General features: G+C 45.5%; 1 protein-coding gene across 3 annotated transcripts in view; it reads left to right on the top strand.

The window, feature by feature from the left end:
* TTC7A (tetratricopeptide repeat domain 7A) overlaps positions 1-23207 on the top strand; it is a 162214-nt gene extending 139007 nt beyond the window's left edge. For all 3 annotated transcript variants that reach the window (XM_042892070.1, XM_042892062.1, XM_042892078.1), the window contains one exon: positions 18788-23207. In XM_042892070.1, coding sequence (XP_042748004.1) covers positions 18788-19009 — 222 coding nt within the window. In that variant the 3' untranslated portion in view covers positions 19010-23207. The remainder of the gene's footprint in view (positions 1-18787) is intronic.
* The last annotated feature ends 2430 nt before the right edge of the window (positions 23208-25637 follow it).

Raw genomic sequence — 25637 nt, 5'->3', positions numbered from 1 at the left:
CCCTACAGCATTTAAATCTTTTGTGAGCTGATACTATGCACGAGGATAGTATGGGACAGGCTTCTGCCAGGTGCAGGCTGATACTGGGTCTCCTTTCAGCTTCAGTAAGAGATTTTGCACGTTTTTTGCATGTTATGAACAAAATTGCTTGCTGTATCTTTGGCATGAGGCTTGTAGATCATTTAGCATCCTGTTTGCCTGAAAAATGCCTTCCCTTCAGAGCAAAAAAAAAAAAAAAAGTAAATGTATAGAAAGGCTGATAAAATCTACAAGTTCCAGAGATTTCCAGACATCAGAAGTAGCAGAAATTCTCAATTCAGTATTCCTTGCTGTTATTTCTAGAGTACTGCAAATAGAGCAGATGAGCAACGTTGGAAGCTTGGAACTGCTTTTCACCAATAATAAATGATTTGAGTAAATATGAGATCTGTTAATTTTAATTTTCTGCAGTGTTAAATTACCTTTCTTTGACTATCACCATAATCACCATTGGTTAGAATACTATCTTAGCTCTCAGGTAATGAGCTGTTACCTATTATTTGTTGGCTGACACAGCAGATGAGCAGACTGGAAGCATATACCATTTTTAATTTTAATTGCCCACTTTGAATAGTGAATGAAGAACAATCAAAGGAAGTGGTTTGGAAGTAACCCATTGTTTGAAATCAGTTTTCCCAAACTAGCAAATATAAATTAGCAGCATTAAAAATAGCAGCATCACAAAGTAAAAATGGAATGTAAAAGATCCTTCATCCGAAAGATAGCCTTTTTTTAAAATTTATTTTTAGCTTGGTCAGCTGTTCTAAGTGATTTTATCAATGTAACTAGTGTCTGGAGTAAGAACGCTCACATAGTGCACTATCAGTGCAGGCAGATATACAGGTCACAGTATATACATGTAGCACAAACCTTTTCAAATCAAATTCATTCAACTGAATTTCTGTAAATAGATTAAATCTCGATTGTCCTGCACTACTCAATTTCTCCCTCACTAGCTGGCAGCCCTGTTGGAAGAGCTGCCCTGCTATTTTTGCTTACTTAGAACCAGATCTCTTGCAAACTTTTTCCATCTCTGTGGTCATAGGCCCTGTCACAGCTTGAGAAGAACCAGAGGGACTGCTCCTCTGCATCTCGTATTAGAAGAGACTTCTGCTGCTCAGATACCAAAGAGATGATGGTGAACAGGGAGAGTTTCTAGTCCATCATAAGTTTGATATGAATCTTCCACTCCAGTACTGTCCAGCTTTCAAGACAGGATGGGTGCAGGCTACAGACCTGGCACCCAGCAAGGATTCATTGAAGTCAGAATGGCTACATCTTCATTTCAGGAAGTTATTTAAGGCTGGAGAAAATGAGAGGAAAATCCAAGTGTGAAGAGATTAGGAAAAATGGCTTTGCATTAATCAGAACTTCTAGCTGGGGAAGAAAAGCGACAATTTCAGTGAATCTTTAATGAGAGGCATCTTTATCTAGGAAGATATACTGTGAATAATTTCCAGGAATCTTCAAAATTGGGAGGAATTATAGTGGCCTGGGAATCTATGGCAGCATATCCCAGTGCTTGGAGCGAGTAAGAAAAACCTGTACTGTGCCTTTAGTATTGCTCAGGCTTTTGATTTTAGGATTTGTTGTCAGCGAAGGGGTCTGGGGAAGCAGTGATGTAGGTGTGGAAATGTGACCCTTTAACAAGAGCAGGAGAGAGACTTTTGATCTTGCTTCAAAAACCTGAAAACAGGTTCAACATCCAGCCAGCGTATAGATTTGAAGGCAAACAAAATTCTACTGCTGTAAAGTAGATGGGCAGTGCATAGCAGGTGTAAAGTTAGTTTGAAAATAATACATTGAATGGTTTTTATCTTATTGTGTGTTGTATTTAAAGTGTTTGGAAAATTCCAGTTGGTGTGTCTACGGAGGAAGCAGCTCTTCTTTGAAAGGCAGCCAGCACAAGCTGCCGGGACTAAGTTAGAAGTAGCTTTTCCTTTAGGACCAGCTCCCCGGCATCCTCTGATCTTTAGACTTTTCTGCTACAAATTTAGATCAGTGGCAATATTGTCACCTCTCTTTCCTCATCTTTACCCCACCCTAGACAGCAGCAAGTGGCAGAACACAATGCAGGCATGTTGCTGGCTGAAAAGCAGCTAATGGGTTGAAACTGTGCAGCAGCTTGATCTGAACATGACCTGCTGTGGCTTCCTTCATATGCGTTGTGATATACTGCAGCGTGAGGCTGTTTATGAGCAACAGAGGCTGTTTATGTATTCAACATTGTCCCTGCTATCCTCCCTACTACCACCACCCCGAATCAATATTCGCATCATGTGTTTGGCACAGGCATTTTATGGTAGTTCTGTCTGGAGTTATTTTGGCTTGCCACTGACCTTGCAAACGAGTTTGCCTCGCCTTTCCAAACCAAGCGCTCAAGTATACCTTTGCAGGGTGTTTTCAGCCCAAGGTAATGCCAGTGCGGGAGTGAAGAGAAAGAAAACAGCTGATTTTTAGACCTAAGTGTGGCCTTTCAGTGCCACATAGATTTCTGCTGAAGAAAGTCCTGCAGCTGCCAGCAGCTTGCCAGCAGCAAGGGCTGGAAGCAGAGCGGAGGGGGAGGGATCTCCTCCTGCTGGGCCAGCTCCTCTGAACAATAAAGCCAAGTGGGTAAAAGCAAAAGACATGTTCACTGAAGCGAGCTGAACTGTTCCTTCATCAGTGCTGGAGGCTGACTTGCTTTATACTGCATTTAATTCTGTCATTTGGGGCCCAATCATGCACTGATGACAGGAGGGAGACTTTCTCCTCCCGTGCTTCAGTCCACCAAAAAACCCGAGACCTTAGCATCACAAAACCAACATAGACGCTCTAGACTTTCCTTTAAACCAAAGGTTTGAACAGAGGTGCTATTATTTCCTTTGAAGTTCCAGTTTAAAAACAAATAAAAATCCAGTATCTCTCACAATGAAGTTGGGACAGTTAGGCTGTACCCTAAAAACCACAAAATGGAAATGATGTGCAAAATCCTCCCACAGCCTCACCCTATTACAGCTACTGAAGATTTGCCAGCGTGTCCTCACTGGAGGTCACTCTCCAAGGATTTAAGAGGTCCTTGTGTGCTTGAAATTGTCTCCAGAATACCTGAAACCAGAGGCCCGAATTTCCCCAGAGCCATCGGGCATCGTTTTTATTTGTTTTCATCTGTGCATGAATTTCTTTGAAAATACCCAGCAGAGCAATAAGAAGGGATTGTTTTTAATCTTTAGAGATGATAGCATGCTGTTTTGCATCAAGGACATTCAAAAACAAAGCATCAGATAAACTGTATCAGGAGACTTTTTTTTTTTTTTTTTTTCAACCTCCGGGCTTTTCTGAAAATAAAACCCATTCTGCATAGAGCTTGCTGTTGATGAGGCATCTCATCAGGGTTGTTTTGTCATCCCGGTAGCATTAACACCTCTGTGCTCAGACAATTTGTGTATGTGCGTGTGTGCAAATGTGGCAGCGTTGTGCTGAGAGCCGCGGTGGAGGGCGGTCATCGTCCTGCAGCGACAGCTGGACCTGGCCTTGAGCCAAGAGGAGCTTAACACAATCAGAAGATTTGGGCGATACCGCCTGGGTTTTACATCACCTCCTGCAGAAGAGGGTTGCTGCAGTCCAAACTCAGCGCTCCCCTTACCCTCGTGCCGCACAAAGAGCTGGCTTTAAACCAGGCGGTGTGTTTGTTGTGTTACGCAGGACAACGCAGTGGACGACGGGGCACCTGCCATCGAGGTTTCAGTTAATATTAACAGCAGTTATTTATGTAGCTGCAAATCTCCCATTTCTCTCATCCGAGGTCTCTTCTGCAATATCCTTCTCTGCCTGAATGAATGAGGTTATAAAACACAGTAATTATAAATCTCATTGACTGCCTCGCATTCAAGGGCGTGTTCCCTCCAAGCATTGCTGTGAAGCGTGTTACCCAGGAGACTGTCCTGTGCAATTCAAAACAGCGTTATTCTGACCCAGTGAGCTCGTTGGAGGGCAGAACACTTGAGATGCTGACCTGCTGCCACAGTCCAGTAAATGCATTTTTCTCATTTTGCAGCAGGGCAACGCCGCAGTACGACAAGACTGGTACGCTCAAATATTCTTTTGAGAATGACTTACATCTCAGTGACAAGTGCTGGGTTGCTGCAGATGGAACAGGGGAGTCCAGGATTGCAGTTGGGAACCAGAAGCCCTGCTGGCATCCTGCACAATTTCAACAGCCTTCTCTGAACCTTTGGTTTTCTCAGAGCTTTCTGTCAAAACCTGAAATATCTCAGGCAGTATTACACCGTATCAGTAAAACCCTTTATTCGCATGTCCAAGTCAGGCTGTGCTACTAAGACAGGCTAAGGAGAATTTAATAAGTGACAGCTGGCTGTTCTGCCTTGCATTTGCAAGCCATAGCATGCTTCAATACCATCCTTTCCCCATCGATCCGAGCATAGTCAGAGTCTGTACAGGTGCTTTCCTCAGAGGTTTATTATCAGCATCAGTCGTGAAGCCCTACAGTCCAGAAAATACACAATGCCCTGCCAATCCCCCGCCCTCTCAAAGGGATTGTAAAACCTGAGCAGTCTCATCCTCTCAAAAAATAAATAAATCCCTACCTAAAAACAAAAAACTTGAAGAGAAAAGAAGGATCTTTCCAGAACTGTGCAAGCTCAAAACATGGCTGTTGCCATCCATTTTCTCAATTACTGTCAGTTTGCAAAAGGCACGCAGTGCTTTGTGGTAGCCTAGGCAGATGCATCATCTTTGTGCTCGGTAGGAGAGGGAGCTGAGGTGCAGCGGAGCCGCTCCCTGCAGGTGCGCAAGCCAATTGAGTTTAATTAGAAACATTCTGCTGAAAATGTAAATGTTTTACAAGTGCATCATCCCCATCAGGGGCTGCTGATGGAGCCTGTGTTTTGCTGAGGCTCTGACACACCAACAGCTGCTGATGCCCCTCTTCCTTGCTCACTGCAATGCTACCCAAGCAAATGGGCAGTGGATTTATGTCATGCTCCTGCATGGTATGTCTTTTCTACACCACCACTGCCTCCTTGGGCATCTTAAAGACACAGGCTGGTTCATCTGCCATCACAGTGCCTTCTTCTGCCAGCGCAGAGGTAGACCCACCTCAGTAGAGCAGAAGGGCTTTGTGAGTCACAGGAATGGATGCAGGCGTTGTGCCACTGTCTGAACATCCCCTCCACTCCATATGGATTTTAAAAACTTGATAGTGTTTGTGATTGTTTGGGATTTTTTTTGCTTCGGTCTGTGAACAGCACTGAATTGTCTCTTGTGTCTGTGTCTCTGTGTGACTGCAGGAGTTAACCAGTTAATTACAGTCAATCAGTTGAGTTTCTCCACTCTCCTCCTGAAAATGATGAACAATTGATTTTAGCTTCTTTCTTGACAACCCAGTATTTTTCCTCAGGCAGTTCTCAAAAAATTTCTTCTCCAAATATGAAAGCTGTCATTAGACCAGCACCAAGCTTCACTGCCATGGTGTAACATGAAATAACTGGTCTGTAGCACAGGCAGCTCTGCTTCCATTTGAGCAACAGATACTCTACAGAAATAAATTCATATTGGATTTTGGTTGCTAATCATTTGAAGGCACCCATTGGTTCTGGAGAGGCTGCAGCCATTTTTTCCATTGTCTTCATGTAAGTGATGGGCTTGTGAAGCCATATCTTCAAAAGGAGGTGTGTGGATGTTTTAAGAAATCCTGGTCATGATTTCTATAGATAATAGGCTGCCTAGAGTCAGTCCTTTAATAAAAAAGGTTCAGCTATTTCTTCCCATGCGTGGCTTAGACAGCCCTGTATTGCTTTAGCATCAGTCAGAGCTCATATCTAGCCATGTTCCTGCCAAATAGTGGCTTCTGTGGTGCTTTGTGACGGATGAGGGCTTCTCCAAATGGTATTGTGCAGCAAGATAGTTTCACTGCTGGGTCAGTTCTGTACAAGCCACGTGTGCAAAGATTTCTGTAAGAATAACTTATTTTCTTGGTATACCTATGATTCAATGATTACTTACAAATCTAAATAGGAAATATTAGAGTATAAAGCTGAATATCTTAATTGTATTCCAACAAAAACAGTTGCTATTATATTTCAGTTAAGTAGTTTAAGCTTAGGTTTCCATCTGTAAAAGAGCATTGTATCACATTAGACATCTAACCAGCTACAGAACTGCAGCCAGATCTGGACAAAATATGCTCATGGCTTGGATGAGTAACAGTTCTTTTCATGCTTGACTTCAGAAAGATGGCTGCTGTAGAAGTGTCTGGTGTGCTTATTACATTACAATTAGCAGTTGTTCCTGACAGATGTCCACGTCAAAAAGCACTGATTGTCTCTTGATAACAGTTTCAGGGATACTGTAATAAAGTAGCTCAGGCCATTTCCGAGAGACATTGTCCTCTGCACCAAAAGCACAGCCTCGCTGCCTAGGTTAACAGCAGGGAAAGTCAGATTGCAAATCAGTATAGCAGAGAATTTATGTGGAAGTTTACGTCATTTCTGACACTACAGAAATAAAAATTGCACTTTTTTGTTGGATAGATCTCTTAGCCAGCGTAGACAAACCTGCTGAATTTCAGCATTTTGTTTACTAATGAACTATATAAACAATGTAACAGGAGACACTATGCATATGGACATTGGTGGTATTGCCTGTCTGGGGTTGGATGGCACACTAAGCAAGGGAGGGGAAAGGAAAGATTTGTAAAGAAGGGGACAGTGATATAGCAGCACCTCATGGCCACATTCTAGTGAACAGAGTTCACAAACTCTCTTATTGCACAGCAGTAGCACATCCCAAAGCTTCTTAAAATGTTGCAGCCAAATAAGTTGTATCATTCAGATAAGTCAGGGGAAAAATATATGTTCTACATTAGTACTGAAAAGAATGCAGTGCGAACTGTGACCTAAATGAATTTCTCTGCCTGTGATCCAGAAGTCTGTCTTTTAAACCTTCCCATCATGCAGCCCACTGCAGTTAAAAGGAGGGCTTTTTGCCCCGAGGTATGGCTGCACAATGATACGCTGCGGCTGGCAGTGTGAGTTTGAAACATTTGCTAACAGGCAAAGGTCTGTGGGAGCAGACATGAGACTAGCAGGTGGGATTTGATAGCAGAGAGTTTGTACAGCTGCCAAAAAATCACAAGCCAGATGCTGGAACTGAACACATGCTGCCTGATAGCGCGGTGTTCTGGGGAAAACAGCAAGGCTACAAGTGTCTGCCAGTGAGACCAATTTGATTCTGTTTCCACTGCTGCCTTACCTGGTCCTTCTCTTGTTGTCAGATAGGTCAGAGTGTCTCCTGTGCACAGGTAACTGTCTGGACATGGAGATGTACAGCTCTTTTTCGTTATCATGTATCCAAAAAGTGGCTTACCAAATCAGACTCCTTTTTCCCTCTCCAGAAACTTGCTTAAATCCCTTACTTACATCTGGGTTTCCCTCTCTCTCTTCTCAGCAGGAGCTGCTAACTCTCAGCTACCAATTCTCCTCACACATTCATTCTGCAAGGTACATTTCTACTCTTGCTCCTCAGATCATGCACTTCCCCAGACACTGATCTTCCTTCCTTTTTCCTCCATCCTTGCTTCATTGTTCTCTGAAAAGCACCAGCAGAGAGTGTGAATGCACTGAAACAAAAGCGAAGCAGCAGCCCAGTTCTCTTTTACCTACAAGCACCCTGATCAATAGGAAGCTAGGACCAGCAGTGTGTCCAATCCAGTAAGGGCACCCACTGACCGACCAGAGGCTAACCTGCTCCCATACCCCTTAGTATGAAGGAGCTGGGCAAGGCCGGCAGCTTGCAAACCAGGCTAAGCACTTCACCCTTTCTGCCCAGAGGAGGAATTTCCTAAAAATACATGTCCTGACATACCACTGAGCCACATGGCACAGTGAGTGCAGTCCTATTTTCAGCCTGCTCTGCAGGGTGACATAGCTAGTTACACCTCCTCCCAGAAATGGCACGTCAGCGGTGCAACACTTGCTGGTGGACCATCAGCAGGACTCCTGTGGGACACTGCTGTCCAGTGGAATTCCCTGACAAGCAATGGCATGCTCGTTGCACACAGATCGGTGGTTACAGGAAGTATCCCCAGGCATGCTGAGTGTCCTTAGGACAGCTGCCTCCTGCCTGTCCTACAGCAGTGGTACTGTGCAGGTCACAGGGAGGTGGGATGCTGGGCTGGGGAGGAGAGAGGAGCCATGGTCACAGCTACTTCTTGTCTGGCCTGAGAGGAGCTCTCCCAGTGCATGCAATGCCTGCCTGACACCCACCTTTTGCAGCTTCACCAAGCAGTACTATGGTAAAGCAATAATATTTGGCCTTGGAGATGGTCAGTAGCATCCTTCCAAACCATGGCTGATTAGCAGATTCTGTTTTCCCAACACTGAGGCTTATTGCAGAATCCCAGGAATGTTCCTGTGCTCCAGATATCCCAAAATAACTGCTCTGTGCTCTCCGTGGGGAAAAGCAATCCTTAGAGCAGCATCTTAACTCTTTTTTTTTTTTTCTGTGAAGCTGCTGAGCTTGAGGGAGAGAACTTGTCTTTGTGTCTGGCCCCTGTGGCTCCCAACAGGATAAGGGAGTATTTTGGACGCTCATATTAATAAGTTTGTATGTCAACTCACTCACTGTCCAAGGAATTGTGAACACTTTGTTCTCTTTGTTTCTATTTGCTGCTGAAGAAAGCTTCCTCCTCCCTGCAAATCCAACTAGTTAACTGGCAGCTTCAGCAGCTGAGCCATTGGAGCAAATCCCTGTCTGTGCAGCAGGATCCTGGTCCCCAGCACCACTTAACAGAGCTGTTTTGCTGCAAGCCTGTTGCCTGCTCTCTTTCTCCACAGTTGCCAGGTTTCCTTCATCCAGAGGAGATACTACAGCCATCACAAAGTGATAAGTGGTTCTCTGAAGCCCAAGCCATCACTTAGACACACTGAGTAGCCGTTTCTTCTCCTGGGGGAGCTGCGCATTTCCCTCATCAGGTGCTCAGGGTTGGTGGAAGGAGCAAAAGTGATCCATTCTGCAAGCACAGAGATGTCAGCAAAGGTCCATTAGTGGGAGAGCTGGTGTTCTGCTTCCCTGAAGTGAAGTAGTCTGGTTCCAGGGAATCTGTAGCTCCTGTTTATATGTGGCAGTCACTTGCGTTCCTTTGTTGGGGTAAGTTCTTCTCCATGTCCCTAAGGTGCTCATTACTGCATTATTCAGGGTGACTTTATGTATCTTGGAGACCGCAATGAATTTCTGAAAGACAAGTCTCAACGGTTTTTCACTGATCCCCTCTTAAATGTGTGCAGCATTTTACAGAAGACCCTGAATGTTTCTGAAATCCCTTTAGTTCTTGGAGCGGTTCATTCACCTGTGGAGAACAAGACTTGCATCCAGGCCTTAAGATGTTGTCCTTGGCCTGATCGCTCTCTGTAGCCTGTTCTGCAGTGGATGCCTCTCTGCAGAGCTCCATCCTGACCTTCCAGAAGATTATTAGCTTTCACTGCCATAGAATCATAGAATTGTTTGAGTTGGAAAGATCTTTAAAGGCTGTCTAGTCCAGCTCCTCTGCAGTGAGCATAGACATTTACAGCTAGCTGTGGTTTTCCATCTACAGCTGTCTAGAGACCATGTAGCTCTTCTGATCAGTATTGCCTTCACAGTGTCTTTTGTGAGATCAAGTTAAAGCCTAGAAATTGTAGGAGTCAAGTTGCTTGTCTACAGATGAACTCACAAATTATACTTTGGAAGGTGCTCAGGGAATTATCAGGAGGGAGAAGGGATGGAACTATGCTTCAACCTTCAAACACTGTTCTTCACAAATCAGGAAACCAGTTATAATTAGTTTAAATTCTGTGCTATTTAGCTGCTGTTATCACACCAAAGACAGAAGAGAGTGATAGACTGTAGTACTCCAGTATATAAAATAGCATGTACTACAGTCACAGAATGTATTTCCTGCTGGCAGATAAGACACAGCTCACAAAGTGGGACAGGAGCTAGCAGGAATCCCAGGTTTTCTGCAGACTGTCCCCCTACACCGAGCTGACCACAGTCAAGAAGGAAGCAGGAGTTCCTTCTTGCCAAACAAATGGAAACATAAAAGTTTCCAGTGTCACTGGAACTTAATGTTACGTGTAATACTTAGCAAAAGGCTTTGATAATTATCTTCTCAATTAGTTTCTTCACTCAGTTCTCTTTTGAACATGTAAGAGAAAACACAGCTCTCTGTAATACAGCAAAATCTCTTTGGAAGATCATAATTTTTGAGACACATTGGGTTCAGGTGGTAGCTGGACATGCTGCTGCTTGGGTGGGAGGCACTGGGGTGGTGGGGGGAATTGGGAGCTGGCACACAGCAGCACACTCCTGCCCAGCTCCCACTCCATTTCCTTGCAGCTATGCTAGCCTAGCACTGGGTCTGCATTCCCAGGCTCCAGCCATGGTTATGCAGAGGATGTCATTAATAACTTGTTATCCCAGAGACCGCCAGTAGCAGAAAAATAAGCAAATTAAGTTTTTGTTTTTACATATCTCGGCTCTCCTGCCAGGAGATTCTGCTGTAATCTGCATTGGCATGCTGTGGGCTTGGATCAGCCGAGGTCTCAGTGTGCTGCACCCTTCCCTGGAGACGTGCTAAGTGCAGTGCTTGTTGCTCTGGCAATTGGTTCAGGCAAACTGTTCTGAGGGACTGAGCTTCACAGGGACCCACAGCAGAATGGAAGCTGCTGTGTAGGACCTGTCCATGACCTGTGTTCAGACAAGATTTGGTCTGTCCAGAGAGGCAAGGATAACAGGCATGGGAACAGAACACAGGAACCTGCTTGCTGTCAAATAGAGGTACAGGATCATTCCCCCCAGGGGGAAGGTGTGCTCAAATGTTGCCCTAATTTCTTTAAAACATTTGCTAGAAGTTAGTGCACGCACCCTGGTCACGGAGAGGCAAGTTCTGTCCCCTTCTCAGTCTGAGAGCATTTAAGCCTGGGACTTCTGCCTCCCAAAATGTGAGGCCTGTTCCCATTCTCTGAACTGTTTCTGAATATTGTCAAATTACTTAGCTTGAAATGCATTAGTAACAATGAACTAGAAGCAGTCTAGAGCAACTGCTTTCTAGTCGAATGCTGTAGCCAACATTACTTACTGTCAGCTTCCTGCACATATATCTTACAGCTTTTCTCTCATTACTGAGGCTGATTGAGATAGATGGTGCACATATTGAAATACTTGAATGTACTTAGGCTGAGTCTCACTAACTTCTGCAAGGCTTTCTGCCAAGGAAGTGGGGTATCAGTGTACACTGAAGAACAAAGTTGGGACCTTAAATTATGAATTACTTGTTATAAATTTCTGTCAGTTATTAGGTTTGGACCTTCTTGTACATACTCTTGCAGACAGCATTGTGAGGAGGAATCCTCGAGTCCTAGCTGATGCTACTGTGTGCTCTACTGCAGCATTACTATGACAACTGCTATGATCAGGGCTTGGAGAAATCTTTCCTTCTCTAGGAAAAAGGTGTGTGAAACAAGTGCTGCACTCTGTCAGTCTCAAGCATGTGGTCAGGATATCCTGCTAGATTTCATTGCTTGCTTCTTCATCTCCATGTAGGTTTCTCCGAAGGAGGAACTATCCAGAGAATATTCTCATGCAGCAAACAATTATTTGAATGAAGTTTAAGTGATGACAGTCCAACAAGGCAGAAAAACATTACTGTCTTCATGCTCCCTAGGCTTGTATGAGCCTCCCTGTGAAGAGATCAGAGCTTCCTGGTTTGAAATGCTGCCTTAGGGTTTGCTTTTTATGTCAATAAATGTTTTATCACATCTAAGCTTCAAACACAGTACAAACATCCCTGCTAACATTTGATGAACCTAAATAGAGGCGGCAGGAGGCAGCATGTAGTGTGGCACTGTGCTTCCCTCCTGCATGGGTTGGGGGCTTGCCATGGCCTTGCTGAGGGGTCCTGTGCAGGGCAGTCTCCTCACAGTCATGCACTGCCTTGAAAAACAACATGGGCAAGCTAAGGAAGGGCATGTTCCTCTCTTCACATTGTCGTCTCTTTGGATCTTCTATGACTCTTAGTCTTTTTTGTCTCCCTTGTGATGCTGCCCTGCCAAACATTAGTGCTACCTCCATATGGTTGGTTTGGCCCATCTGATGGGCCTGAGACATCTCTGCCTTCCCTTGGCTGGGCTGTCCCTCTTGATGCTTCTTGCAGTCTCATCTCTTCTCTGGGCCCACCCTCCTCCGCAGCACACAACAAGGCTGAAGGGAGGTGTGGGCAGCAAGTAGCTGCCTGTTCGCCCTTGGTGTCTCAGGCACCAGACCTGAAATCTCCAGGTCAGATCTCCTGAGTTGATCCCGCAGACAGCGCATGAGTGCTACAAATCATGGTGTAAACTCAGGTGTCCGCTTTTCTTAGCACTGACCAGCCCTCCCCCCCAGTGTTTCTCCATTTTCCCATTCCGTTTGCCATGTTTTGCCATGCCCAGCCTGCCTCCATCCCCTCCTATGCTCTGTCTGACAACTGACACAAAGCACTTCAGCATCACTGACTGACAGGGGATGTGGTAGCTTCAGTGAGGGAGTCAGAGAAGGGGAAGGCAGAGCAAGAGAGGCTGCACTCAACAAAAGAGACAGCAGAGGCACTGGAAGAAGAGCTTCTTCCTCCGGATTTGAATCTGGTCACCCTTTGTCACACAGCAAATTAAGATGCATTTGGTAATTCAGTGCATTTGGCGAGCAACCCTGACTGCTCACACAGCTCCATGTATTCCTACAGTGTATTTTCAGAGAGTAAAGCTCAGATTTACAGCTCAGATTCACTACAGCCTGCACTGAATCAGCAAAATGGATGGTAGCTCTCCTGCACACTGGCAGCCCCTGCACAACTAAGTGACAGCTTAACAGAAACTTACTGCACTGCTCACAGGTGAGAAAAAAATCCTGGTTCCTCAGAAATGCAGAGATCATGAGTGCAGGGGGAAAGAATGAGGAGAAATCAGCTGGTTGCATGTCTGCTCGTGTTCTGGGACCTAAGGTTTTCAGAGTTAATCTCCGTCATTTTCCGAAAGGATTGTCTGATATTTCATGGTTTATGCAACAGATTTTGCTTTCAACTTACTCTGATTGCTAAATAATTACAGAAGTGTCTGTTGCCCTGTAGCAGTGCACGTTTTTCCTTTACGTGAGGCTGTTATCAGCAAGTGCCAAATGCATCTTGAAAGGCTCTTTGTAGGCATCTGCTGAGTAAGCATACTTTTGACTGAGCCCTTTTCTCCAGCATGCCCAGGTCTTGCCAGCTGCTAATTACCCTCATAGTAACCACTACTGACATGTCCATATTACAGACTGTAGTAGGCACTCTGTAGGAAGAACACCCCATTTACCTTGAAATCCATTAACTAGTGCACTAGCAGTACCCAGCAGCAAAGTCTGCATTTACTCTGGTAGCTTGTTAGGGTATTTAGACAATAATGGAGCAGAATACTCTGCTCAGTTGAGAAAAGCAGCAGAGACAGTTAACTTTGCAGTTTAATGCTCATGAAGAAGAGAGAAAGAGAAATTGCATTCAAGGTAATTATTAAAACCAGTATGTAAAGGACAGTCTAGTCCTCCTATGCAGATGGTCCAAAAAAGAGATAACCATGCCAACAAAACAAAGAGCAGCCTTCTTGGAATGAAAAAAAAATATTTTGCTGGATGCCTTTTTCCAGTGCAAGCCAGAGTACAGAGGAAAGAACAAATAAATCTGTGCCACCTTAGTGGAAGGAGAAATGCTGCCAAGACTTGAGAGAACTCCCTGCTGCTCATCAGGTGTTTGAGCTAAACATTTGCAAAGGAAGTTTTGACTTTCATTACTAAAAATAAACTCCTCCTTGTGCATGAGGCTTGTTTTGTGGTCTTCCACAATGTCTTTTCTGAACTATTTTGTGGGAATTTTACAAGCTAACAGCTTCTAAGGAGGTTTCTTGAAAACTAAGAAAATAAAGGCACTGGTCTAGAATTTTAAGACCTAATGAATTAGGATTTCAAGTGGGAGTTTTGTTCATTTTCTTCATTAATAGAAATTGAAGAAACCTCGCAGTTTTGCTCATCTGACTTAGACTGAAATATGGGTCTCCTCTCTCAAGTATCTATTTCTGGATGAGTATTATATCACTGACGGCAGTGAAGTCCAGTCCAGTATCTTTATATGTGGTTTAGTTTATGTTTGGTTTGGGTGCAGCTGAGATCTGAAATACCTCTGGAAAAGTTTCCCAGGAGCACCTCTCCTGTGATGAAATTAAAAGAATTAATGTAGGCATCCAGCTACCAGTGTAAGGCACCCTAAATCAGATGACTAAATTCGCTGTCTCCATTCTGCCTTTATGCACTGCTGGACTGTGCCAGTTTCATTTCGCCATCACCCTTCACTACAAATGATTTTTCTCCAGTTCTTTCAGTGCCAGCTTTTAGTCTGGCTTGAAAGCATAACCTTCACTACTCTGCCTCTTGTTTACAAGATTTGAAGTATGTCTTCAGACCTAAAGAAGAAAATAATTTAATCTGCACAAGTTGCCCTCAGGCCTCCTTGAGTGAATTAGCATTCAAGCTCTGTACAGCTACATTAATGCACCTAGCACATGAAATGCCTACGTGTGGTTAGCAGAGGACTGGTGCGAGCCCTGCTGACATTCTGCCTACAGGAGCTCAAAAGCAAAGTAATTGCCACACACCCTTTGGGCTGGTTGGTTTTTGGTGTTGGCTTTTTTTGTTTGTTTGTTTTTGTTGTTTGTTTTTTGTGTATTTTTAGTTGGTTGGGTTTCTTTGGCACTTACGTTATGCTTGAGTTTAAAAAGAAGCTGATCCTCGTTGCCGCTGAAGGTCTGATTCAGTGCTGCCAACACTGATGGAGAAGACCATGCTTAGAGGTGCTCGCCAGCTTTGGGAGGAAAATAACTGGGCAAAACCAGAAGTGCCAGTGATAGCCAGGAGGTGGCAGAGGAGCCAGGCCACTTTGAACACTGGTTTCTGCATTCATTTGGCAAAATCGCAAATACAGACCAAAGCAAGACAACAGAACCCAGCCCCACCCTCCCTTTCCAAGAATAAGGGGATGGATGAAATCCTTAATCACTTTCCTGCTTGTATTTGTACTAATTGCTCATCTTCCTGAGATCTGACTTTATGAAATTATGCATGCACACCAAGCAGATGAGTTTCCATAGAAACTCAGGAACTGAACTTTCATTAGAAAAATCTTGTAAAAAAATATCTTCCAGATAAAAATGCAAATTGCCTGTCAGTGGGTGGCTTTCTGAATTTATGTATCAGTTTTTTCTTTTGCACTGTAGGCAGATTCCAGCTGGACCTACATAGCAACAACATGCAGGCATTGTTTATAACAAGCCAGACTCCATGGGGAAATAAGAAATTCAGTAGCAAGGAGAAGCTCTCAAGTGCAAATACCTTAGGGAAACAAAAAGCTGAAGTGCTCAGTGCTGTGTGTTAGTGAGGCCTGGGGACGGTGCAGCCTCCAGCTCTCAGAATGCTGGTGACTTGCACGGAGCAGGGGATAGGAGAAGGAGGGAAGAAGCCCAAATGAAGAAGCTCTGCTGCAAACAGAATTAATGATGTTCAGTCTGTGCTTTAAACACCTAGCAGCATCTGCCAGTTCACTTAAGCCTCATGGAAAGGCTGACAGTGTCTGCTGCTGTTCACTTTCGGTGGAGGAGTATGTCTAAATTCTAAATATCTAAATGGTTTGGTGCCACTTGCAGCCTGAGTTGGGGAGCAGCCTGACTTCTTGGGGTGAGGGCTTGGGCAGTCTTTGGCCCAACCGTTTGTGCATGTCAGCAGGCAGGCATATTTAGCTCCTTTAGCAAAAGTTATCTCATGTCAACAGGAGTCCTTCCACTGGCTTTGGAGAGCCTGAGACCACCCTCTCTGCAGATTCACAGATGTTTTTGGAATTCTTGAAAGCCCTGAATACCAGCATGCAGACATTCACATGCTCTGTGCTGCTGGTGGGCTGTGCTTCAGCATCATCCCCAGGTGAACATGGTGCCCGGGTTTTGCATACAGCTCCTTCTCCCAGTGCTGCAGGGACCACTGGATGAGGAGATCTGTCCTGCTCAAGCACAGCCAAAATAAGATGCAGAGTCCACACTGGGGAGCCATAGAAGGAGCCCCGCCGGCTTCTGCTTCCAGTCCACCACGGGTGCTGGAGCACACAAGGGCACCGAGCTGCACGAGCACCGATGGAGTTTTACGAGGAGGTGGATTTCATTCTGGCATTGCTGAGAGGCGCGAGATGTCAGTTAGGGAGGGAATTCCCCTCCTCATTGGAGAGGGATGACAGGCAGCAGCTGCATGGGCTTGCAGCCGGTGTGCCGGCAGGGCTGTGGCCCTCTGGGAGCAAGGGGAGACTGTGGCAGGCCCAAAGGGCTTGGGCTGCTCGGTGTCAGGGTGAGGAGAGCAGTAGGGCCCTGGCCACCAGAGAGCAGAAGCAGCTCTGCTCAGTCAGTGCAACGGGAAGAGCTTTTAGGAAGAGTGGTTTTGTGGTTGAGGACAAACATGAGCTGAGATAGCTCCTGTCTATTCTTGGCTCTGCAGCAGACTTTCTATGGCCACATTACTTTCCCGTTCTGTACCTCACTATCACTGTCAAGCAGGTGACTCAAATTATATTTGAACAAATTCCTTCCAGTCTGTCATTACATGCCAGTGATCATTTCCAGGCAGTTACCTCCAGGGAAACCAACCTGTCCCATGGAAGCATCTCCCTTCTGCCCGTGTCTACTTGCAAGAGAATTCTATCTGTGGCCTCACTGTTTTCCAGCAGAGAGAGAAACCTGAAGGGAAAACATCCCCACTGAATCCCTGAATTGAAGTTTGGTTCTGAATTGAATATTCAAGTCAAAGTTATGTGCAAGAAAGAGGCAGTGAAACTTGCCACTGCATTACGTATATTTGATCAAACACGTGTTTCTTAATTTTCTCTGGTGAAGCAGTGTTCTTCTGTCAGTATTACTGATATCACTGGCTAGCAAGCCTTAGTCATGCTAATGTACTTTGCACCTATTGGCACTTTCTGAAAAGCAAACAAAACAAGACAAAAATCTGCATTGATTCTGAAAGTACCACCATTCTTTCATCAGAAATTTAGTTTGGGTTCTAGTTGCGAGAGTTTTTGGGTTTCTTACATCTTGAAAAGTAAGTGGACCCATTAAGGGCAGAGCTTATGCTTCTCTTTATATATGTATGACTGACTGTGTCCACATATGGCTTAGTCTCAGGAAAAGCATGAAGTCAGGCAGTCATCTCCCTTTACAACATTTCTGTGTTTGCTAAATAAAATTATACTTTTGTATGAAAAAGATTCCCAATACTTGCTATTTGATTACTGCACTAATAATATTCATGATACCATCCCTTGAGTTATTCTGGTATAGAAATCTTTGAATTGGTGAACTCTTTGATTGAGATACCAATGAAAGGAGCACATGTATACCCTGCAGTCCCTCAGCCAGCATGGACTGTTGTTTCTACACAGGAGATGGACAACAGAGCTGAATTCAAGCACTGTATAAAACTTGATGCTAAGAGAGACCCTTACGAGTTTCGAAGTCCCATTTACTTGCACTGTGGTGGTTGCTTTGGCAGTGTTGTGGGTGTTTGATGTGCCCTGCTGGGACATCCCTCACCCTGTAGGATGAGGCCTTTAACCACACCCTACGTGAAGCTGCCCAGAGAGGTCACCTCATAGTGGTCATGGCATCTGTGAGGGTTGCAGCACCTGAACCTACTGAGCTCTTGGCAGGCAACATGAAAGTGCTGACAGCTTCTTCCACAGGCCACATCTGGGTGGGACTGGTGAGGCATCCATCCTGGTGTGTGCACCTTGAGGAGGAAGCAAAAGAACGCCACTCACACATCGTGGCATGCAAAGCCCATGTGACCATCTGGGCTCAGTGAGCCTGAGTGCTGTGTAATTAAATGGGAGCCTGGCTCATTAGATGCTTTGTGGGTTCAGACGCATCTATGAGAGCCCTATAGGAAAACATGTTCTTCCTACCACTTCTTTCATCCTTTACCTCCTGTTCCTTCCAGATGGTTACACCCACTTGTGTCTTTTCTTACCCTAAGGACAGCTTTTTAAACAAGGTTCCTCTGTCCTTCTCCCCCACGCTGCTTTAGGCTCTGTATTGGAGTGCAGCTGATGGGAGGACGGAGCCCCAGTGATGCTACAGCCTGCCCCTGGAAGGGGCCTCATCCCTCTAGCCCACTTTGTGCTGAGGAAAGGACTTGCTGTACGGTCGGGCTGTGGGAGCTGAAGGACTTTACCTCCGTTGGATTTTCCAGACATGCAGGAGTTAATTTAGCTACTGGTGTAATTGAACCTATCTGTGTTCCTGAGGATTAGAAGCTTGTATACAAGGGAGGGATGCTTAAAGGGCCTGTAGCCTTTCCCCACGTAACTGGCATCATGATGGATATCAGTATACCATACCAATATGTGCTCTCCCACTAACACAGCAGGAGTGCTTGCGGGGCTGGATCCATTGCTGCTTAGTCTTCACAGCTGTTGTTTTAAATTACGGAACCAAAAGGATGACCATCACAAAAAGCAGAACTTAAAAGCTGGCTGCTCCCCTCATTTCTCCTGCAGTGCTGGGAGGTCCTCCTCAGATGGCAGGGTGCCTGCATGCTCGGGTCTGCCTGGCCCGCTGGGAGCGTGGGCTCCTCCTGTGCCAGTGCTGTTGCTAACCACTCGTCTCTTGTTTGTTGGCAGGGCCTGGTGCTGAACAGACTTGAGCGGAGGGAGTTGGCACAGAAGGTCCTCAGAGATGCCATCCGGATCCAGAACACCAGCCACAGGGCCTGGAACAGCCTAGGGGAGGTCTTGCAAGCTCAGGGGAAAAACGAAGCAGCCGTCGAATGCTTTCTTACTGCTCTGGATCTCGAATCCAGCAGTCCTGTCATCCCGTTCACTGTAATACCCAGAGAGCTCTGAAGTGTCTTCATTCCATGGCCGAACACTGAATAAACAAACAAAAAGATCTGCAGCGAAGAAACTGGATTCAACAGAAGTGCCACTGTAACCTGGAATTGAGCAAAATAATTCTAATGTGGGGCTCAGGGGAACATGTTTAGCTGAGACGAGCCTAACTGCAGAGGAGTTTGCAAGAGGCAGAGAGAGATAATGCCTTTTTTTTTCTTCGCAGATGCCTGGTTAACCCCCTGTTCAAGTTAATAGCAACTTATAGCAAGACTTATTTCAAAATGTTGGTTTGAACTGATTTACTGTAGAAAAGCTCATGCTGGAATACAGTTGTTCAAAGCACTTGCACCTTTCAGTTTTCATTAAGGATAAAATCCCAAATCCAAAGATAAAGCTTCCAAGCCCTGAGCTAAAGCCAGACCAGCTCTGAGCAGGAGTAAGTGCACCAGCAAATGTACCAAGGTTTATTTAAGCACATGGCTGCCTTCGCACAGACCTGACAGGAATGGAATGACAATTAAATCATAGAGACACGCAGTATATACCATTTACAAAATTATTTCAGCTATTATGGTTGTCTTTCCTGCCTTGTCTTACGTGCTGCATATACTCAGTATATATTTATATATATTTAGAGTGGCATTTGCCTAGATCAATTTAAATTAAAAATGCCTTTTTTTTTTATAGAGCTGCTATAGCAACACAATTCAAAAAAGCAGAAAGACCAAAGACCCATTTAACATTTGTCCTGGTGTTAAAGGCACGTATGTATCTCCAATTACATTTTTATTGAAAGGCCTCTCTTGAAGTATCGTAAACTCTCTGAACTTCATTGTTGTTAATCACCTATTCCATCACTTTTAGTGAGGAATGAAGTGATTACCAATGTTTAGTGCCTGCAGTTTGTGCTCTGCTGCAGTGCTGTCCCTGGCACTATACACATTCATATCTGCCTTCTCATGATATAACAGGTAGCAGCAGTCTGTTCAGGGGAAGCATGCTGAAGGCAGCGTGCACATATGAAGAACTGTTTTTCTTCTACAACCAAATGCTTGGATTCTCTGCAAGCATTTCACATCAGAGTCAGGGAGCTGCACCTTCAGTGGGGCGGGCTGATGCTGAGCACTGTGTCAGATGAAAGAATGATCTTAGAGCTGTCTGAAGAGCTCCTAATCCACTTGCCTCTCGCTGGCTGGCATGGCCAGGCTGCAAGGCAGCTGCCTCACCTCACACTAAGCTGATCTGATCTTCACAGCCCCGTTTGACAGGCCTGTAGCCCTGCAGCACAGCACACACGTGCCAGCCCCACAGCAAAAGGGGATGCAGAAATGAGCTGTGGGTGCTTTTCTATGCAAAAAGCTGGGACAGGTGCCCATTTCTGACCAAAGAATGTTTGTGACTTTTTCTTAAGTGGGTTTGCACTGAAACATGCTGCGTACGGTAGTTCTGTCCAGTATTGTGGTTCTTTCCAGAAATCATTATATCCTCAGGCAGCAAATGAACAGGAGTTACTCTTCCAAGTCCTGAAGGCTCAGGAGCAAACCTAACATCAGCCATTTTTACAGTTGTTTTGGAGCTATGTTACCCAGCCACATCACTCATTTGCAGTAGCACCAGTAGCAGAGGAAGGAGTAGGTGTTGAAGTACCACAATTAAATGGATTTGTGAAGCCAGAAAGACACAGCAGAGACAGATTTTGCTGTGAAGGATGCTCTGAAGTTGACTTTGTGCTACTGGTAGGAGAAGAGGGTGCCATTGTTGACATGGCATGTAAATTGTTATCGAGGTGTTTTAAACCCAGTTTCACTGCTCGAAGCAGTTTGACTCGAAGTAGTAGGTTTCAGTAGATATAGATAGATTGGTATTATACTCCGATACTTATTTCTGGTCCATAGTTCCAGCATGGGAGTGAGCCTTCTGTACAGCACAGAGTCACTGTGGTCTGACATCACCGCTCTGCTTTGCAACATCTGTCTGTCAGGCACTGCCATAGTAACGCCTGTGTACCAGACAGCCATTTGAGTACATGCTGTGCATGTCTCTGTGACCGAGGAGCTGTTTGCAGAGGTCTGCAATGCATCCAGTTCCAGCCCTGGCAGGAGGTACCCATTTTCTCAGCAGCAGCTGAGAAGCAAACTCACAGGCCTTGTTACTGCTGCATGCATGGTTTCCATGCAGCCACCAGTGTCACAAAGGGAGCTCTGGCTTGATGATATTTAACTCCACAGCAGTCACCTTCCTGGGAGAGCTGTGTGGTGTGCATCAGCCATTGGAACTGCAGTGCTGAGAGGCTGTGCTGGAGGTGTGCCTAGGAGGACATAGGTCCCATCAGCAGCAATAGGAGCTACACTGCTCAGCACACCACAGCCCCTATATCAACTGCAGGCAAAGTTCTGCCTCAGTGCTGTGTTTGGACTCAGCCCTGAGATTTGCTGGACATTTCCCAGCAGGTACGAAGCACGTTCACTGGAACTGTGTTGACATTGCTGGTACATTTCTGTATACTTCTTAATACTGACATGTTTAGAGCTTGAGATCATGCTGACCTGAGATGCTCTGCACAGGGCAGGAAAGAGGGTGGTATTTACTGACTTGTAAGTGTTTTTAGATAGATCCTGTATTTGTTCTTTGCTCATACTTCCAGGTACAGAAAAACAAAGACTACAAACAAGCCTATGTATTGTAGTATTTATTTATATAACAACATTGGTATATCTAATGGATCCGTTTCTCTGAGGTGATGAAATAATACTCCTTTGCATAGCAGGAAACCCAGCATCTTACTGCTCAGGGTTTTAGACTAAGCACATGAGGCTTATATCCCATCCCTCATGCTGATGATTATAAATAATGGAAGTTTAGGGAACAACAAGGGAAGTACTGATTCTGGAGCCTTAGCACTGACTGGAGTCCAACAGTTTTGTCATTAGTTTGTAAGAAGGAGAGTAATATTGTATCACTGCCTGAAGGATGCAGGTAGATCCCAATCCCTTTCCCCTCACTACAAGGCTTTTTTTTTTCCTTTGAGTTGGCAGGGTGCACACAAAAAGAATGTAATTAGCTCCTGTTTTGCTGTTGCACAGTGAAGGAGCAATACTTTCCATTGCCTTTAATCAACGAGGTTTGCATCTGGTCACAAAAAGGAATCTGCCTGTAGGTGGATGAAAGGAGAAGCCCCACAGCCAAGGAGCAGCCCCCTCCCTGCCTTAGCCCCCATGAGCTGGCACCAGTTGGCGGTGTCTGTGAGAATTCCCCCAGTGGAGGCCCTGCCCTCCGGTGTGCTCACTGTGCAGAACATGGCAGCAATGCCATATTCCTACACTCCGTGAGTACCCCAATCCGTTTCTATTGGTAACAGTTCACGCCACTGATTATCACAACGTTTCAGAAGTACTAATTATCTTTTCTTGGTAATGACTAATAAATCCAAATGGAGAACAGTCCTGGAGGGTGTTTACTTTAAAATTCACTGGCTGAGAACCAGAGTAGGCACGGCACTGACTGCTGCAGCTTGAATTGCAGCTACTTTATCCCTGAGAAGTCCCGTCTTTGGATTTTTGGAGAGCCTTGGTAAAGGTGGAGCTTGGCTATTTTATTTCATTTTAGTGACAATAGGGCAAGAAGCAATCCTTTGGGGTGAAAAGAGATCGCTGACATGATCTTTTTTCCAACCAAACCCACTGAGATTTGATAGCTGCAATTCAGCCGAGGAAGGGAAGGCTCCCCAGAGCAGTGCTAATTGCCTTTGGCTGCATTGTATTACAGGCACATTGGACAATTATGCAAGGAGTGGGTGTAGCTGCAACTCCTCTCCCTCCCTGTGCCCCTTTGCTTTTGCTGACTGAACCAATCAGCCAGCCAGCCGTTCCCTTAGCCTGGCTGCAGGCAGTGGTCTCTCTGATACTAGGTTGTTGTTTGGTTCTGCAAGATGTTAGCTCTTTCTCCCCCCAAGAAACATACCAGTCTGTAGCTGAAGGCGCCGAAGGGGACCACAGCATGACACCATTGCATAGCAGTGAGTGCTGGCTCAGGAGCCTCTTTGACCTGGACAGAGAGGCACTCTGCCTTTGGCACGTAAAAGGTGTTTCATACTCAGCAGTGCCACCCGAATACTGTTAACATGGTTGTGGCTGTTGTTTTTCCATGTAACCTAACATTTTTTCTTGTTGTAAGACACTCACCAGATGAATAAAACTGATCCTGTGGAAAAAAAAAAGAAAAGCTCCTAGTGCACAGTTATTTCCTGCTGATTTCAGTACTTCTAATATATTCATTCCACTGCTATTTCAGGCCTTATGAAACAACTATTTGGTACATTAACTGGAACCTAGTGTGCCCAGCAAGTTACCAGTTGCAAAGGGCATTTTGGCCTACACCCTGTAGTTCATGGGAAAGCTGAGAATGAGCATGCAAGTAGACTTCTTTCAGAGAGGACCAGAGCCAGGAAAAAGGATCGTTGTGGCCTCAGTGTTTGAATTTATGCAGATTTAAGCAAGCATCATGCTTTTCTTGTACTTATTCCCGTAAAAATAAACTCTAACATCAAGGTCATATGCAAATACAACGCCATCAAGTTTAGGGGCTCACCTTACTTTGGCCATGATGCCATTAATCATCCGTTTGCTACAGTCAGTTACTCCTGTGGCTGTTTGGAAATAACTGTCTTCATTCAAGAGCTTCCAGAGCATTCACACATCAGTCTGTTGGGCAGGCTTCAAAGGGCCTTCTTAAAAAGCCAGGGCCTTGGTTTCATACCTGGATTAAGGGAAGGGATTTTGAAGAGCAGCTCTTCATAGCTGGCTGCTCCGGGTTCTAAGTGCATTCAGTACAACTCAGGCAGGACAAAGTTTCTCTACAGCAACAGTGGGGTTAAGTCCTTGGGTGGTTGCGACAAAATCTTAAAAACTGGAAATTGAAGTCATTGATTACTGGAAAGACTAACTCAGATACTGTGCTGGAGTCCTACCTGGTGTGACACCGGGATGTTCAGCAGTTCCATGAGCAGTGAGGGAGGCGATGGGAAGCACTGCTGCTGCCCATATGCTCACTTGCACAAAAGCAGCAACATTGGCTCTGTCTTCAAACACATCCCTCAGGAGGTGCCACATCCCCCTCAGTGTGCCTGAGCCACTCTGTGTAGCAGAGAAAATAAAATGCTCATAACCCACTGATCTTAAAGACTGCTACTTGAGAAGGTAGAAGTAGGTACCTATCGCTGGTTTGTGTATTTGTCATTTGCAGCCACTGTAGCATTTAACTGAGCTCTGGCTGTCCAACCAATTTCTTCTGATGTCATTTCCAAAATTAAGAGCCGCATCTCAAAGCCAAAAACATCACAGGTCCACCAGTTGAAGGGCCAGACTCGAAGGTTTTCTCAGTGCTCCAGGTCGTGCAAGTGTTGAATTATGGAGGAAGTACCCTTGCAGGTCATTCCTCTAAGTCTGCTGAGCTGACCCCCTCCAGCTCTGATACCGTGTAAAGCTGGTGTAGCAGCTGGATCCTTTGGCTGGAAGGCAAGCAGGTAGGCAGGCCAGGATGGGGCCCTGGGCAGCCTGGTTTAGCATTAAACGAGGAGGTTGGTGGCCCTTCATGTGGCAGGGGGGTTGGAGATTCATGATCCTTGAGGTTCCTTCCAACCCTGGCCATTCTGTGATCCTGTGATTCTGTGACAGAACATCTCACATTTACAGAACAGAAATGACATGCAGAGATGTGTCCTAAAGAAGCAAAAGAGGAATCACGAAATCGTGAAGAAGACATTTTCTTTACCGAAAAGCTCTCGCAGAGGCAAAGCCCAGCATTACCAGCACTTCTGACAGGAACACACAAAACCAGATTGTGGAGCAGATCCTCGATGGCATCTTGGCTGCGAAGGCTGCTCTGAACCTGAATTCTCCTCCTCGCACCACGGCTGGGGAGCCAAAAGCATTGTGACAGCACCAGGACCACTCTCCTGCAGCATGCCCATGGCAATGCCACTGCCGCACCCGGCTCTCATTAACTTTCAAAGGGCAGCACAGTCCTTGAAGCAAAGATCCATTATATCATGTGTGGCAAATCAGACATCTTTTTCATTAATGCAGCTGCCTGCGCTACCAGACTTATGTCTGGAAACTGGCATGGTCACAAATTAATCAGCAACGAGCAGTCCTCTGTGTGGCTGTGCCGTGAGAGAGGCCAGCACACGCCGGCTGAGCGCGTGGTGCCGGCTGTTGTTTCAGAAGGACGGGAGTTCAGGGCTGTAGTGATTTGCTGGGTGGTGTGGGTTAGAGGTGGTTCTGTCAGTGTATGTGACATTGTCTGGAAGGGACAATTAGCAAATGGGCCGCTGCCACGCGAGGGGGTGTGCAGCCCTGGGTTCCCTTCTGAGCTGACAGCAAAGAGAAATTGGAGCTGTTATCTCATGTTTCCGAAACAGGAAGCTGCCAAACCAAGAAAGCAACTAATTCATTTCCCAGTTACAATGGTGCTGCTCTTACACCTCCTTGGAGGATGTGAAGGGTTTTTCCGAGGGCAGTGAGAGAGGCACCACATCCTCCTTTGAAGAGAATGGAAAACCAAGCCTGTTGGGAGCTGAGAGGACTGTTTCTCTCTGCAAAATGGCTGACACTGCTGCTTCTGGGTTTGGGGCCTTGCTCCT

Source organism: Lagopus leucura, unplaced genomic scaffold, assembly GCF_019238085.1.
Source record: "Lagopus leucura isolate 7727_CA_CO unplaced genomic scaffold, USGS_WTPT01 Super-Scaffold_73, whole genome shotgun sequence".
Taxonomy (NCBI): Eukaryota; Metazoa; Chordata; class Aves; order Galliformes; family Phasianidae; genus Lagopus; species Lagopus leucura.
This window is presented reverse-complemented; position numbering and strand designations above follow the sequence as displayed.